We start from the raw sequence: 14751 nt of genomic DNA, 5'->3' as shown, positions 1-14751 counted from the left end.
TTGCTCTCTACATAAACCTCCCGAATTTTTGTTCTGAAGTATTGTCAAACAGATAACATACGCTCACAAGGTCTCTGATAAAGCTGGTGTTAAGTGTCGATTATAAGTCTTTTCTGATAACAAGAAATAAATGGTTATAAAGGATGTCTAGTGGGATTACTTGGCTTCGTACCTGTCTAGCAACAGTTCGTTCCACGTATACGATCCTACAGAGTTTTCAGTGCCTACAGAGTTTTCAATGAAAAATCCATTCCAAGTCTAGATAGTTAACCAAACATATCGGTGTCCTCCTACGCTTGCTACAGCAGTCACAGATTAATTCAGTGGAATCAGGAAACACAAACCCTGACGCCATCCTCGAAATTTTTTTCTACTTCTAAATTTTAATATCACAGGAAAGTCGATGTTGTGCGGTAATTGTTTATTTCTACTTTTTAGATTCAGTACTTTCGGCTTCACTTTGTATTGTACTGTATTGAACTGGGGACCTAGAAACGACGGAGAGGCTTGGTACTCGACGTAGCCCTCAGTGGTTCACAACCCCACAATAGGCTACAGCAGTCAACTCACCCCACTGCCACTCTACACCGAACCCAGGGTTATTGTGCGTTCCCCTCCTCTGGGAACGTCTCATACGAGACGAGTGTAACGCCAAATGTTTGCATGGTAGAATAATTATGGTGCACGCGTACGTGGAGACAGTTGTTTGCGCAGCAATCGCCAACATAGCCTAACTGAGGCGGAATAAGGGGAACCATCCCGCATTCGCCGAGGCAGATGGAAATCCGCCTAAAAACCATTCATTGATTGCCCGGCACACCGGGCCTCGACACTAATCCGCCGAACGGATTCGTGCCAGCGGCCGGCACGCCTCCCGCCCGGGACTTCACTTTACTCGATGTACTGACAAACCTAACTATAAAAATTTCAGAACTAAAATTTCAGTAGCTTGATAGTTTAACTTGATCGTTCTCAAAGGTTCCCTGACTCTTGATTCTTACGGTAATACTCAACAGCCAACACGCAAGAGAGGATGTTGTCTGAAGACGGAAGAACTATATTAGTATTATGACCTGGTCTTCAGGACTGAACACTCAGATTAAACGTGTGATTCATTACATTAGTTTATTTTTGTCAATCGGTGATAATACTTTTAGCACAACGCTATCACAGTATCATAAGCTTCAGCACGGTTAGACGTTGTTCGTCATAACCCTTATGCTGAACAGAAAGTCTGTGCACAAACATTTCTCTTCCCTACATGAAGTAGAAAACTTTGCAGGCAGGAACGCGCTCTTACAGCACTACCAGCATACCACTTTGTCTGTGTCTTATCTGCAGCCCACAAAGTGAATGAAGAGAATGAAACAATTCCTATATGTGAAGTGTGCTTTACCTATTCTTTACCCGAATTGTGGGCAGATAACAGGGCCTGTTACGCAAGCACTTCCGAAGAAGGGAGAAACACTCCCGATTAAATTTATGGCATCGTTAGTAGTCGAGTAATGTGACAGACTAAGCGGTTTATTTAAATGACCTTGATTTGGGATACACATTCAGTCGGTACGCTATTCCTCCTCCAGTTTCGTCATTACCACGACATTTACTGCCTAACTCCATCTGACAACTATAACACTCGCTGGCCACAGGCGTCGAACTATCGATTCTTGGCCTGTCCTCCATAGGCGCGAGTAAAATACGTTCATCTTTGAGTAAGGGACCGTGGATCCCTTACAAGGGCCAACTAATCACAAGGCGGCTATTCTTTTACTTTTAAGTATTTGGCGTGCAGTTGCGGATAGTCATCCTCGGGAGCACCGATAGGATTCTTGCCGCACGCTGATGTCCATCGGCGGTAAAACCCTGGTCTCTCACCCCCTCAGATAGACTTCGAACCTACCAAGAGCATGTGTGAGAGCTTTGATGTCTACGTTGTACTGCTTCCTCACGACTCCCGCCTTGTCCAGCGCACAGCGACACAACACTCTGAATCTACGTTGTTTACACGCTTAATTAACATTTAACAGCAACATGCGACACTACGTACCCGGGAGGCTTGTATCGTTAAATACTCACTAGAATATGAGGATCATCAAGTAACACCTTCATCATTCTCCCCTGATGTTGAACCACTGACAGATTATCATTAAATACCTCGTATATATAAAAAAATATGAAAAAAACATGCATGTAGTCTGAACTGCGCATCTTACATTGTAACCAGAAAAGATTTAATGCTAAAGGAAATTCTAAATATTGCGTGCATTCCATACCGAAGAGAAACGACAGCTATCCTAGTAACACAACTAAACTGGTGTCGAAATTAAAGTTATCACATTATGAGTAAGAAATATCTACATACAAAACGTACTATAGTACGTATAGTACAACACAATCATATTGTGCTGACTGTGCTTCAAACACAGAAAAAGTTATCTAATTGGATATCCGATATTGTATTCTACTACATTCATTATTTGCAATTTGAAGAACACGTCTCATAGCCGTTGAAAACAAGTATAGAGTAAGTAGGGGATCGTAAAATACGTCTAGTGTTCATGTTCACTATCTAATGCTGGGAGCAAGCTTTATTCTTTGTTTCTGAGACATGTCTCACACGAAGGCAGTCCATCTTGGTCATATGTAATCCTGTGAACGTGCAAATTGCCGTCACAGTACGCAGATAGCCCTATGACTAAGCAGCTAGACATAAATTAATAGAGTAAGTTATAGTCAATCATTAGACGAAACATCTCTCGATCAAGGCCCTGCATAACGATGTGAAACAAATTAACACAGTTATCGTATCCCATTACCGTATCCCCTCATAAGTCCCTTCATAAGATCTACAGATACACACACACACACACACACACACACACATTCTGAGGACATATACGTATTTAGATCTGAAAGTACTGGGTACATTCCGTATATTTCCAGATATTATTTTCTTTATATGTATTTCGTTGCTATTACTTATTTGCATGTATTCATAAAAAACTTAACTCACGGCGGCACTTCTTTAAGCATACTGTTTCCGTCCTACAGTTTTTCCTTCCTTATTGTTATTATTATGAAAGCATATATCTGCAATAGGAAGTTTTAACAACATAATAAATTCGAAAGCATCATTTCTTTTAGAGGAATGATAATCGACTATTCTAGCGCTATAACGGAGACAGCGTTTCTGAAGAAGAGAAATTTGTTAACATCGAGTATAGATTTAAGTGTCAGGAAGTCGTTTCTGAAAGTATTTGTATGGAGTGTAGCCATGTATGGAAGTGAAACGTGGACGATAAATAGAGAATAGAAGCTTTAGAAATGTCGTGCTACAGAAGAATGCTGAAGATTGGATGGGTAAATCGCATAACTAATGAGGAGGTATTGATAGAATTGGAGAGAAGAGAAATTTGTGGCACAACTTGACTAGGGATCGGTTGGCAGGGCATATTCTGAGGCATCAAGGGATCACCAATTTAGTATTGGAGAGCAGCGTGGAGTGTAAAAATCGAGGGAGACAAAGAGATGAATAGACTGAAGACAAAATGCAGTAGGCCTTATAGTCAGTCTGAAATGCCGCTCTCCGTGATAAGAATTTCCTGAGACACAGGAAGATATGCATTAACAAGAAAAATAAGCACTCAACGGACAGCTTTGTCCTGAGAAATCAACGTTCATAAAACATATCAAATACAAATTTTCATAAGTATGTGGATGTCCGCAGAATATCGTACGTTGATGCTGACACACTGTCAAGCTAACAAAACGAAGTAAAATATTCGGCTTTGGGAAAACGAAATTCGTTTCACAAAGACAGTTGTGGAAAAAGACGACGAAGATCTGCAAACGTTGTTTATTGAAAGGTGCAGGATAATTATAGTCATGCATCTGTAAGATCAGCGGGACATTCAGATGAGATTTTAATGTCCACGCAGAGAAACAGTGCCGGCAGCAGTGGCCGAGGGGTTCTAGGCGCTATAGTACTGAACCGCGCGACCGCTACGGTTACAGTTTCGAATCCTGCCTCGGGCATGGATGTGTGTGATGTCCTTAGGTTAGTTAGGTTTAAGTAGTTCTAAGTTCTAGGGGATTGATGGCCTCAGATGTTAAGTCCCATAGTGCTCAGAGCCATAGAGAAACTGTTACGTTACCGTTTTGTGATGTACTGTACAACGCCTTGATCAATAGATGTTCCACGCTCAGTAAATAATTGACTAAAACTTACTTTTTGAACTTCACCCGTACGTTATGATGGACGTCGGAGATGAGCGCGGCGCTGGTCGCAGCTCTTCTCCGAATAGACGTCGCGGCGCGCTGCTAGCTGTGTGACGTGGCCGGCGGGCGGCGGATAAGAGGCGGCGGGTACTCACGTGAGAGCGGGCCATGTCCGAATCCCGTGGGCGACGCATGCCGTGTGAAACGCCGCCTCACCCGCTCACTCCCTTATCTGCCTCGCGACCTACTTGCTACAGATATCGCTCATCCTGTCACCCAAAACAAACATTTTTTCACTCGTTCGCGCATCGATAAAATGCAGTCACACAATAAGGGGCTTTTTTACAATATATGCAGCGGCATTCGCTATATCCACTGACTCCTACACAAGATCGCGTAAGGTCTTTCATTCTAATCTGCTAAAAACTTTAAAATAATACTGAACGTATATATGGGTTGACATACAACGTTTAATCACATCGATCAGTTCAGGTGGAGAAGTTCGTGCAGCGAGAATATACACTACTGGCCAATAAAATTGCTACACCACGAAGATGAAGTGCTACAGACGCGAAATTTAACCTACAGGAAGAAGATGCTGTGATATGCAAATGATTTGCTTTTCAGAGCATTCACACAAGGTTGGCGCCGGTGGCGACACCTACAATGTCCTGACATGAGGAAAGTTTCCAACCGATTTCTCTTACACAAAAAGCAGTTGACCGGCGTTGCCTGGTGAAACGTTGTTATGATCCCTCGTGCAAGGAGGAGAAATGCGTACCATCACGTTTCTTACTTTGATAAAGATCGGATTGGAGCCTATCGCGACTGCGGTTTATCGTATCGCGACATTGCTGCTCGCGTTGGTCGAGATCCAATGACAGTTGGTAGAATATGGAATCGGTGGCTTCAGGAGGGCAATACGGAACGCCGTGCTGGATCCCAACGTCCTCGTGTCACTAGCAGTCTCGAAGACGGGCATCTTATCCGCATGGCTGTAACGGATCGTGCAGCCACGTCTCGATCCCTGAGACAACAGATGGGAAAGTTTGCAAGAGAACAACCATCTACACGAACAGTTCGACGACGTTTGCAGCAGCATGGACTATCAGCTCGGAGACCATGACTGCGGTTACCCTTGACGCTCCATCACAGACAGGAGCGCCTGCGATGGTGTAGTCAACGACGAATCTGGGTGCACGAATGGCAAAGCGTAATTTTTAATTTTTTCGGATGAATCCTGATTCTGTTTACAGCGTCATGATGGTCGCATCCGTGTTTGGCGACATCACAGTGAATGCACATTAGAAGCGTGTATTCGTCATCGCCATACTGGCGTATCACCCGGAGTGATGGTATGGGGTGCCATTGGTTACACGTCCCCGTCACCTCTTGTTCGCACTGACGAAACTTTGAACAGTGGACGTTACATTTCAGATGTGTTAAGACCCGTGGCTCTACCCTTCATCCCATCCCTGCGAAACCCCACATTTCAGCGGGGTAATGCACGACCGCATGTTTCAGGTCCTGTACGGGCCTTTCTGGATACAGAAAATGTTCGACTGCTACCCTGGCCAGCACATTCTCCAGATTTCTCACCAACTGAAGACGTCTGGTCAATGGTGGCCGAGCAACTGGCTCGTCACAATACGCCAGTCACTACTCTTGATGAACTGTGGTATCGTGTTGAAGCTGCATGGGCAGCTGTACCTGTGCACGCCATCGAAGTTCTGTTTGACTCAATGCCCAGGCGTATAAAGGCCGTTATAACGGTCAGACGTGTTTGTTCTGGGTACTGATTTCGCAGGATCTATCCACACAAATTGCGTGAAAATGTTATAACATGTCAGTTCTAGTATAATATATTTGTCCAATGAATACCCGTTTATCATCTGCATTTCTTCTTGGCGCAGCAATTTTAATGGCCAGTAGCGTATGTACTCATATTACTTACTATTTATCACGTAGAGTAACATGTGTTCTCGAATAAGATTTTTAAAACATGTTGGGCAGATGTTTCCACGTCCCGCACCTTTTCCCTCCCCCTGAATAACTCGAGAGTAAGAGGGCTCTGCTTGTCACTCCGCTGTACAGTACTTTGCGCTCACAAGGCGACCGAACGAACTTCCCCCTCTAATGACCTTCCCTTGACCACTAGAAAAATTATTATTGCTGATAAGAGGAAAAAGAAGAAACAGACAGGCAGCCTCGCAACTTTCCGCTGCAAAATTAATTGTAACTATTGTACCCTACTCTTAAAAGGTCCTATTTCCTTCCTAGCGTTAAATGATTCAAACAAATCTGTCCTTTGGTGTTACCTTTGAATATGAAAACTGAAACTGACCTATTCATCAGAAATAAAATACCGGGTGATCAAAAAGTAAGTATATATTTGAAAACTTAATAAACCACGGAATAATGTAGATAGAGAGGAAGAAATTGACACACATGCTTGGAAGACATGGGGTTTTTTTAGAACAAAAAAAAACGACAACAAAGTATTGCTAGACGCGTGAAAGATCTCTTGCGCGCGTCGTTTGGTGATGATCGTGTGCTCAACCGCCACGTTCGTCATGCTTGGCCTCCCAGGTCCCCAGACCTCGGTCCGTGCGATTATCGGCTTTGGGGTTACCTGAAGTCGCAAGTGTATCGTGATCGACCGACATCTTTAGGGATACTGAAAGACAACATCCGACGCCAATGCCTCACCATGACTCCGGACATGCTTTACAGTGCTGTTCACATTATTCCTCGACTACAGCTATTGTTGAGGAATGATGGTGGACATATTGAGCATTTCCTGTAAAGAACATCATCTTTGCTTTGCCTTACTTTGTTATGCTAATTATTGCTGTTCTGATCAGATGAAACGCCATCTGTCGGACATTTTTTTAACGTTTGTATTTTTTTGGTTCTAATAAAACCCCATGTCATTCCAAGCATGTGTGTCAATTTGTACCTCTCTACCTACATTATTCCGTGATTTATTCAGTTTTCAAATTTATACTGACTTTTTGATCACCCGTTATTTAGTGCTGTGCAACTTAATTACTGCCTTCTTGGCCGAAAAACAGTAAATTACACACAACAAAAAGTTTTGCATCATCTCAGTTCCGAGAGTTCCGGGACCTGTACAGAAAACTGGAATAGAGATCATCATAAACATCATTTCCGCCCTTTTCATTGCTCATGAAATCCACACATTGCATGTTGTACCACCATACAGCGAGACCTTCAGAAGTGGTGGTCCACATTGCTGTACACAGCGGTACCTCTGATACCCAGTAGCATGTCCTTTTGCATTGATGCAAGCCTGTTTTCGTCGTGACATACTACCCTCAAGTTCATAAAGGCAATGTTGGTCCAGAATGTTCCACTCCTCAACGGCGATTCGGCGTAGATCCCCCAGAGTGGTTGGTGGGTCACGTCGTCCATAAACAGCCCTTTTCAATCTATCCCAGGCATGTTCGATAGGATTCTGGAGAACATGCTGGCCACTCTAGTCGAGCGATGTTGTTATCCAGAAGGAAGTCAGTCACAATATGTGCAGGATGGGGCCGCGAATTATCGTCCATGAAGACGAATGCCTCGCCAATATGCTGCCGATATGGTTGCACCATCGGTCAAAAGATGGAATTCACGTGTCGTGCAGTCATTAAGGCGCTTTCCATGACCACCACGGCGTACATCGACCCCACATAATGCCACCCCAAAACTGTAGGGAACCTCCACTTTGCTGCACCAGAAGATTGTCTGGTTGAAGGCATATGCGACACTCATAGGTGAAGAAAACGTGATGCCAATCCATTCGGCACGCTATTGGGCCCATCTGTACCGCGCTGCATGATGTCGTGGTTGGAAAGATGGACCTCGCCATGGACGTTGGAAGTGAAGCTGCGCATTGTGCAGCCTATTATGCACACTTTAAGTCGCAACACGACGTCCTGTGGCTGCAAGAAAAGCATTATTCAACATGGTGGCGTTGCTGTCAGGGTTCTTCCGAGCCGTAATCCATAGGTAGCGGTCATCCACTGCAGTAGTAACCCATGGGCGGCCTGAGCGAGACAAATCATCGGCAGTTCCCGGCTCTCTGTATCTCCTCCATGTCCGAACAACATCGCTTTTGTTCACTCCGAGACAATTGGACACTTCCCTTGTTGAGAACCCTTCCTGGCACAATGCGGACGCCACCGAACTGCGGGTTTAGTGACATCTCTGAACAGTCAAAGGGACTGTGTTTGTGATAAAATATCCACAGTCAACATCTATCTTCAGAAGTTCTTGGAACCGGGGCGATGTAAGACTTTTATTGGTGTGTGTATTAGTTTTACAGTAATGCGTGGTGTCTCCGGAGTCCAAGGTTTAAGTTCTTCTTAGCATCCAGCGTAAGAAGCAGTTTTTATAGATCTGCGTCGTAATGTAGCTCTGAAAACTTCTTGACGCTGCTATTGAAGAGCAAGATTCTGAGCAACTACGATAGTCTGTGTCGGTAGGTAACAAATTCCACAAATTTTCACTTTTCACAAAGGAGAATTTGTTCATTCCAACATACGTGTTGTTTAACAGGGATCGCACAGTACTACCTAGCATTCAAAATACTAAATCTTCTGCTTCCTTTCACTTTGTATCGTAATTACTAGGAGAGGAAAGATGAGCATAATATTCACTTCAGAAATAAGAAAAATTTTACCTTTTAAGATAACAATTACGTATTATTTCATAAAAACGTTCTTCTCAGTGCTCAGCTATTAAACTATTATATATTCAGCTTCTTACCAGATCGTATTCTGAGAAAAATTAATATTTTATTATATCTCGAAGCAATGACGGCCTTCTTTTTTTTTAACAATAGAAGTACACCTCCTCTTAAAATACGTACTTCCGTAGACAAATCTACTATCAGAAAAAGAAATCATTAGTAAAGTCACGGAATTCACAAGGGTGTTAAACATCAAGGAACGCTAACAAGCCAATGATATTATATACAATGCTGCGCATTCGCAGGCGACAGCGATAATTCAGGTTATGAAGTGATACTATACCCTCAACAACTTGATCCATATTAACAACGTTTGTAAGGCACGACTAGGAATTCAATAGATGTAAAAAGGAAAACGAAATTATCCACCGTTTTCGAGAAAATCAAGTTTGAAAATTTTAGTGATGCTCACATACTTCGTGTGATTGCTAATACTCAAAGTCTACAGGCGGGCGAGTAAGCGTTTAGTTACCTAAGTAGAAGGGCTATGGGTCGACTTTTGCTGCGAGCACTGTTTCCTTTTGTGAGTCATCTACACCAATATTTTGTGCTATGCGTCAATAAGTGTGGTACGTCGCGAATTGTACAACGACTTAGAACCGTTCCTGAATGTAAACCAAGTTTGTTTTGCCATCGACACATTGAAAAAGATATGGCTACACTAGAATCCAGTATTCATTAGATCCGCTGCATGGCGCAATAATTATTGTTTCCCACCTTTCTACGCTCAGAATCATCATGATTCGTGCAGTGATGCATGGGTTACACATTACATTTGTCACAAATGTAGATACAATAATACCAACAAAATGACTTTAATGATTTGATTGAAATGACTCGTGTGTCCTTTTTCTATATTCCAGATTCCTTTTCTCGTGTTAAAAATTAGGAAAATACCAAATAAATGCTTAAATGTTGATACTCTGAATGGTCATATAAATCTGTTGTTAGAATTACATGGGAATGATAAATAGCTACTGGCAGTGAGATTCGGTTCAGAGACTTACCATTTTTGAAACTCGCTCGGCTGCGGCCTCCTTCAGTATTAGGACCGCTAAAAAGTGTACAGTATTTGCAGGCGTAAAACTAAACTAAACTCCTCCCGAACAGGCCATGAATGCCCAACGGTACCGACCGGCCGCCGTGTCATCCTCAGCCCATGTCACTGGATGCGGATATGGAGGGGCATGTGGTCAGCACATCGCTCTCCCGGCCGTACGTCAGTTTCCGGAGCCGCTACTTCTCAATCAAGTAGCTCCTCAGTTTGCCTCACAATAGCTGAATGCACTCCGTTTGCCAACAGCGCCCGGCAGATCGAATGGTCACTCATCCAAGTGCTAGCCCAGCCCGACAGCGCTTAATTTCGGTGATCTGACAGGAACCGGTGTTACCACTGCGGCAAGGCCGTTGGCATTTGCAGGCACACAATTGTCAAATTCGATTGTCTAAAATCTAATTCGATTTTCTAAAATCCAACTTTCTGCAGAGGGATGGAGCGAGTGACCAACACCTTGTGCAGGAGAAGTTTTAAAAACTGCACTTTTAGAAGGTCATTACCGCGTGAATTCAAAGTTATGGTCCAAATTTTCGCTTGAAATCGATTCCTGAGGCTGATATCTTACTATTGCGCTTCTTAAAATATGCAGACAAGTTGGTGATGTTTCCTTGAAAGTTATTGATTCTGGAGAATAAAATAGCATCAAAGGCTCTAAAATACTCAGAGATTCTGGAAAACTACGAACTGCCTTTAACGCAGAATACTCTTCATTTCCTTACATGAAAGTTTGCGACCTGACCGCCAGGCCGGCCGCTGTGGTCGAGCGGTTCTAGGCGCTTCAGTCTGGAACCGCGCTGCTGCTGCTGCGATCGCAGGCTTGAATCCTGCCTCGGCCTTGGATGTGTTACTTAGGTTTAAGTAGTTCTAAGTCTAGGGGACTGATGACCTCAGATGTTAAGTCCCATAGTGCTTAGAGCCATTTGAACTATTTTTGACCGCCAGTGATAAAGCCGGCTGAAGGCATACAACAATAAATCCGATACGGTATGTGAAAACAGGCAACCACAGGAAGATGAGTAAGAGAAGAGAGAAAGGAAAAGATCCCCCACCAATAAAAGTAAAATATGAGTGACTTTACAGATTTTAGGCGGGATCGACAGAAATAAATAACATTCCCCTCATTTACACCCTCACTTAGCGATGTATAGAGATCCAGTGCCAGGTTCCTACAGTCGGCAGGAGAGAACCGGGCGGGATGCAGTGGTAAGGTCCTGACTGTGCTTAACACTGCCAAAGAAACTTCACTGACAAAACGCATGTATTAGTAAGTAATAGAGAATTGTCTTCCGAAGTGCTGCGCCGTAGTCAGACTGGTGGAACAGTGCCTCGTCAGTGAAGGAAGGTCGGCATGCGCCCGACACGCAGCAATTCGGCCGACGCAGCAACACGGAACCAGCAGCCTCTAGCTCTACGAATCGATCTCCAAACTGTTCCCGCGAACAGTCCCGCGCTTCCTGTGCGCTCTGTGGCGGTGGTGACGGCTATCGCATCATGTGTCCCGGTTTTTCCTTCGCTGTAAACTCTCCTAGTGACTTCAGACTTCCGCAACTTCATCTTTCAAATGTTATCTTCTGCTGGCTCAACCGGTGGCCGAGCGGTTCTAGGCGCTTCAGTCCGGAGCTGCGCGACTGCTACAGTAGCAGGTTCGAATCCTGCCTCGGGCATGGATGTGAGTGATGTCTTCAGGTTAGTTAGGTTTAAGTAGTTCTAAGTTCTAAGGGACTGATGACCTCAGATGTTAAGTCCCATAGTGCTCAGAGCCATTTGAACCATTTTCTTTTTTTTTTTGTTTTTGTTTTGCTGGCTCGACACCTGAATAAAATTGCGTTGTACGTAGCCTTTCTTCGAAATCCTGCTTTGTCACGAGTATGACGGTATCTCTTGGCTTCCACGACGACATTTTGCTTCCTCGCAGACTTGGGCACTCGGTTGTTCCCCGTACAGCGGTAGCTTCCATCTTTGCCGAAACTAGCTCATCATTTCCCCCTAGCTGGCAGTCTACTGGCCACTGACACAGGCAGTTGGGCTTCTGGGAGCCACGAAGGTAAACTTGGACGATTTTTAGTGTCTGCTGGGGATACTATTCTGGGGCCTAATAGATGGTGTAGAGACTTCAGTCGTTGTGGTTAGTAAAATCCTAATGACTCTGGGTAAACACTTCAATATTATGTGAAACCTTAACTTTTCCCGGTGAACTGAATGTTTAAAAAACTTACGGGTTTGCTGCCGGGTGACGTCGTCGACAACCGCCGATATTTCGACAGGAGCACACCCTGCCAATCTCAAGGTACAACTGCAAGGAGGAAGCAGTGTGCAAGAGAATTTAATATCTCGGTTCACAGACGAGAAACAAGGAAGATACGACACACAGAAGAAGTGTATTAAATTCCCTTGCACGCTGCTTCCTCCTTTCAGTTGTGCCTTGAGAATGGCAGTGTGTGCTCCTGTCGAAATATCGGCGGTGGTCGAGGACGTCAGCTGGCAGCAAACCCATAAGTTATTTGAAGACTTCAATATTATATTGATTTCTGAGACGTTGTTATCGTAGTTCTTAAAATAACTGTGGGATACATCTACTTCTCAAATTTTCTGACGTATGCTTTTAACATGCAAGGTTTCTATGTGTTTCAGTTTATTGGACGTTATACTAAAGCGATGTACTAAGCACTGATGTAAACAAATTATTACTATTATATTAAAATGTTTTATACATTTTAATGTTGTTGTTACAAAAATTACAGGCATGTTCCAGTTAACCGTGACAGGAAGTTATACAGGGTGATTCAAAAAGAATACCACAACTTTAAAAATGTGTATTTAATGAAAGAAACATAATATAACCTTCTGTTGTACATCATTACAAAGAGTATTTAAAAAGGTTTTTTTTCACTCAAAAACAAGTTCAGAGATGTTCAATATGGCCCCCTGCAGACACTCGAGCAATATGAACCCGATACTCCAACTCGTTCCACACTCTCTGTAGCATATCAGACGTAACAGTTTGGATAGCTGCTGTTATTTCTCGTTTCAAATCATCAATGGTGGCTGGGAGAGGTGGCCGAAACACCATATCCTTAACGTACCCCCATAAGAAAAAATCGCAGGGGGTAAGATCAGGGCTTCTTGGAGGCCAGTGATGAAGTGCTCTGTCACGGGCTGCCTGGTGGCCGATCCATCGCCTCGGGTAGTTGACGTACATAACTAACCTTTTTCGTAGGACTCTCCATACAGTTGATTGTGGAATTTGCAGCTCTCTTCTAGCTCTGCGAACAAATGCTTGCTGGATGCGTGCTACATTTTCATCACTCGTTCTCGGCCGTCCAGAAATTTTCCCTTTGCACAAACACGCATTCTCTGTAAACTGTTTATTCCAACGTTTAATACACCACCTATCAGGAGGTTTAACACCATACTTCGTTCGAAATGCACGCTGAACAACTATCGTCGATTCACTTCTGCCGTACTCAATAACACAAAAATCTTTCTGTTGAGCCGTCGCCATCTTAGCATCAACTGACGCTGACGCCTAGTCAACAGCGCCTCAAGCGAACAAATGTACAACTAAATGAAACTTTATAGCTCCCTTAATTCGCCGACAGATAGTGCTTAACTCTGCCTTTTGTCGTTGCAGAATTTTAAATTCCTAAAGTTGTGGTATTCTTTTTGAATCACCCTGTATTTGAGCGGAAGAAGAGAATAATAATGATTGCTCTTCCAAATCGAACCCTGGATTAGCGCCTGGCTTTGACCAACATTCTAGAGAGGTAGTGGGTGGTAGAGCTATCATGCATCATTTCGGCTGCCAACGTTAGCGGTGTACATGGAGCCAGCGCTGTGATGAACAGCTACTGACATCAGAGGGAAAGAAGAAGTTACTGGACTCTAGGTAAATGTCACTAAATAAATGAGCGTATTCTTGCCAGTTTTTCTGTTAATTCGATGGGACCTTTATTTTTTCCGATGAATCTGCAGATAATTTAACGCTACCTCTGGACTCTTGACGGCAGCGTCACGCTGGGAATGAAGTTTAAAAACATGAAGTGCAACATTAATGCTGCACTTCGGAAGTAATAGTCGACACGTAATTTACACTCTGTTGACTACAGTTTCTTTCAGTCGCGAAGTTTGTACTCAAAGACGTCCTAATTTAACCAATATCAATTACAGTAATGTCAACCCAGAGCTAAATGTATACATCCGTTTTTACGATCCACTCTGTGTCGCAGATGCAAAACACTGTACGCTGTATTAACGGTCGTTCGATATTTGCAGTTCTAATATCGACTCGAAATTCTAACTGAAATCTGTCTGTATTTCGAACTTTACATTTTCAACATCGTCTCGCCATTGTAATTGAAATCTATGTTCTAATAATAATTACATATACAGACATAATTACATTGTAAGGTACATATGTATAAAGGTTTTCAGAAATTACTGCAACCATATGTATGTTAGATCGGTGGCGTTAAGAACTCTAGTACCAAGAAAATTACGAAGGGGAGTTGGAAAATAAGTTTCCCCTGTCGACTGTAGTCAAAGTTGGGTGTTAAAAGAAAAAAAGAGAATGAGACTAAGACATATCTTTATTTTTCTACATAATTGCCAAGTAGATTGAGATATTTGTCATACCGCTTCATAAACTTCAAAAAGCCTTCCATGAAAAAATCAGGGCGTTGCATACGGAAGAAGCGTTGAACGGCTTGTTTGACGTCAG

General features: G+C 43.2%; 1 protein-coding gene across 2 annotated transcripts in view; it reads right to left on the bottom strand.

Annotated features, from left to right (window-relative positions):
• Nucleotides 1-4430, bottom strand: part of LOC126161289 (uncharacterized) — a 121324-nt gene extending 116894 nt beyond the window's left edge. The window contains exon 1 of one of the 2 annotated variants that reach the window (XM_049917031.1): nucleotides 4374-4430. In XM_049917031.1, the coding sequence (XP_049772988.1) occupies nucleotides 4374-4412 (39 nt within the window). In that variant the 5' untranslated portion in view covers nucleotides 4413-4430. The other variant, XM_049917040.1, reaches the window with a different exon arrangement.
• Nucleotides 4431-14751: the final 10321 nt, after the last annotated feature.

This window comes from Schistocerca cancellata, chromosome 1, assembly GCF_023864275.1.
Source record: "Schistocerca cancellata isolate TAMUIC-IGC-003103 chromosome 1, iqSchCanc2.1, whole genome shotgun sequence".
Taxonomy (NCBI): Eukaryota; Metazoa; Arthropoda; class Insecta; order Orthoptera; family Acrididae; genus Schistocerca; species Schistocerca cancellata.
Note: the sequence above shows the minus strand (reverse complement) of the source record. Positions and strands in the feature narration are given on the sequence as shown.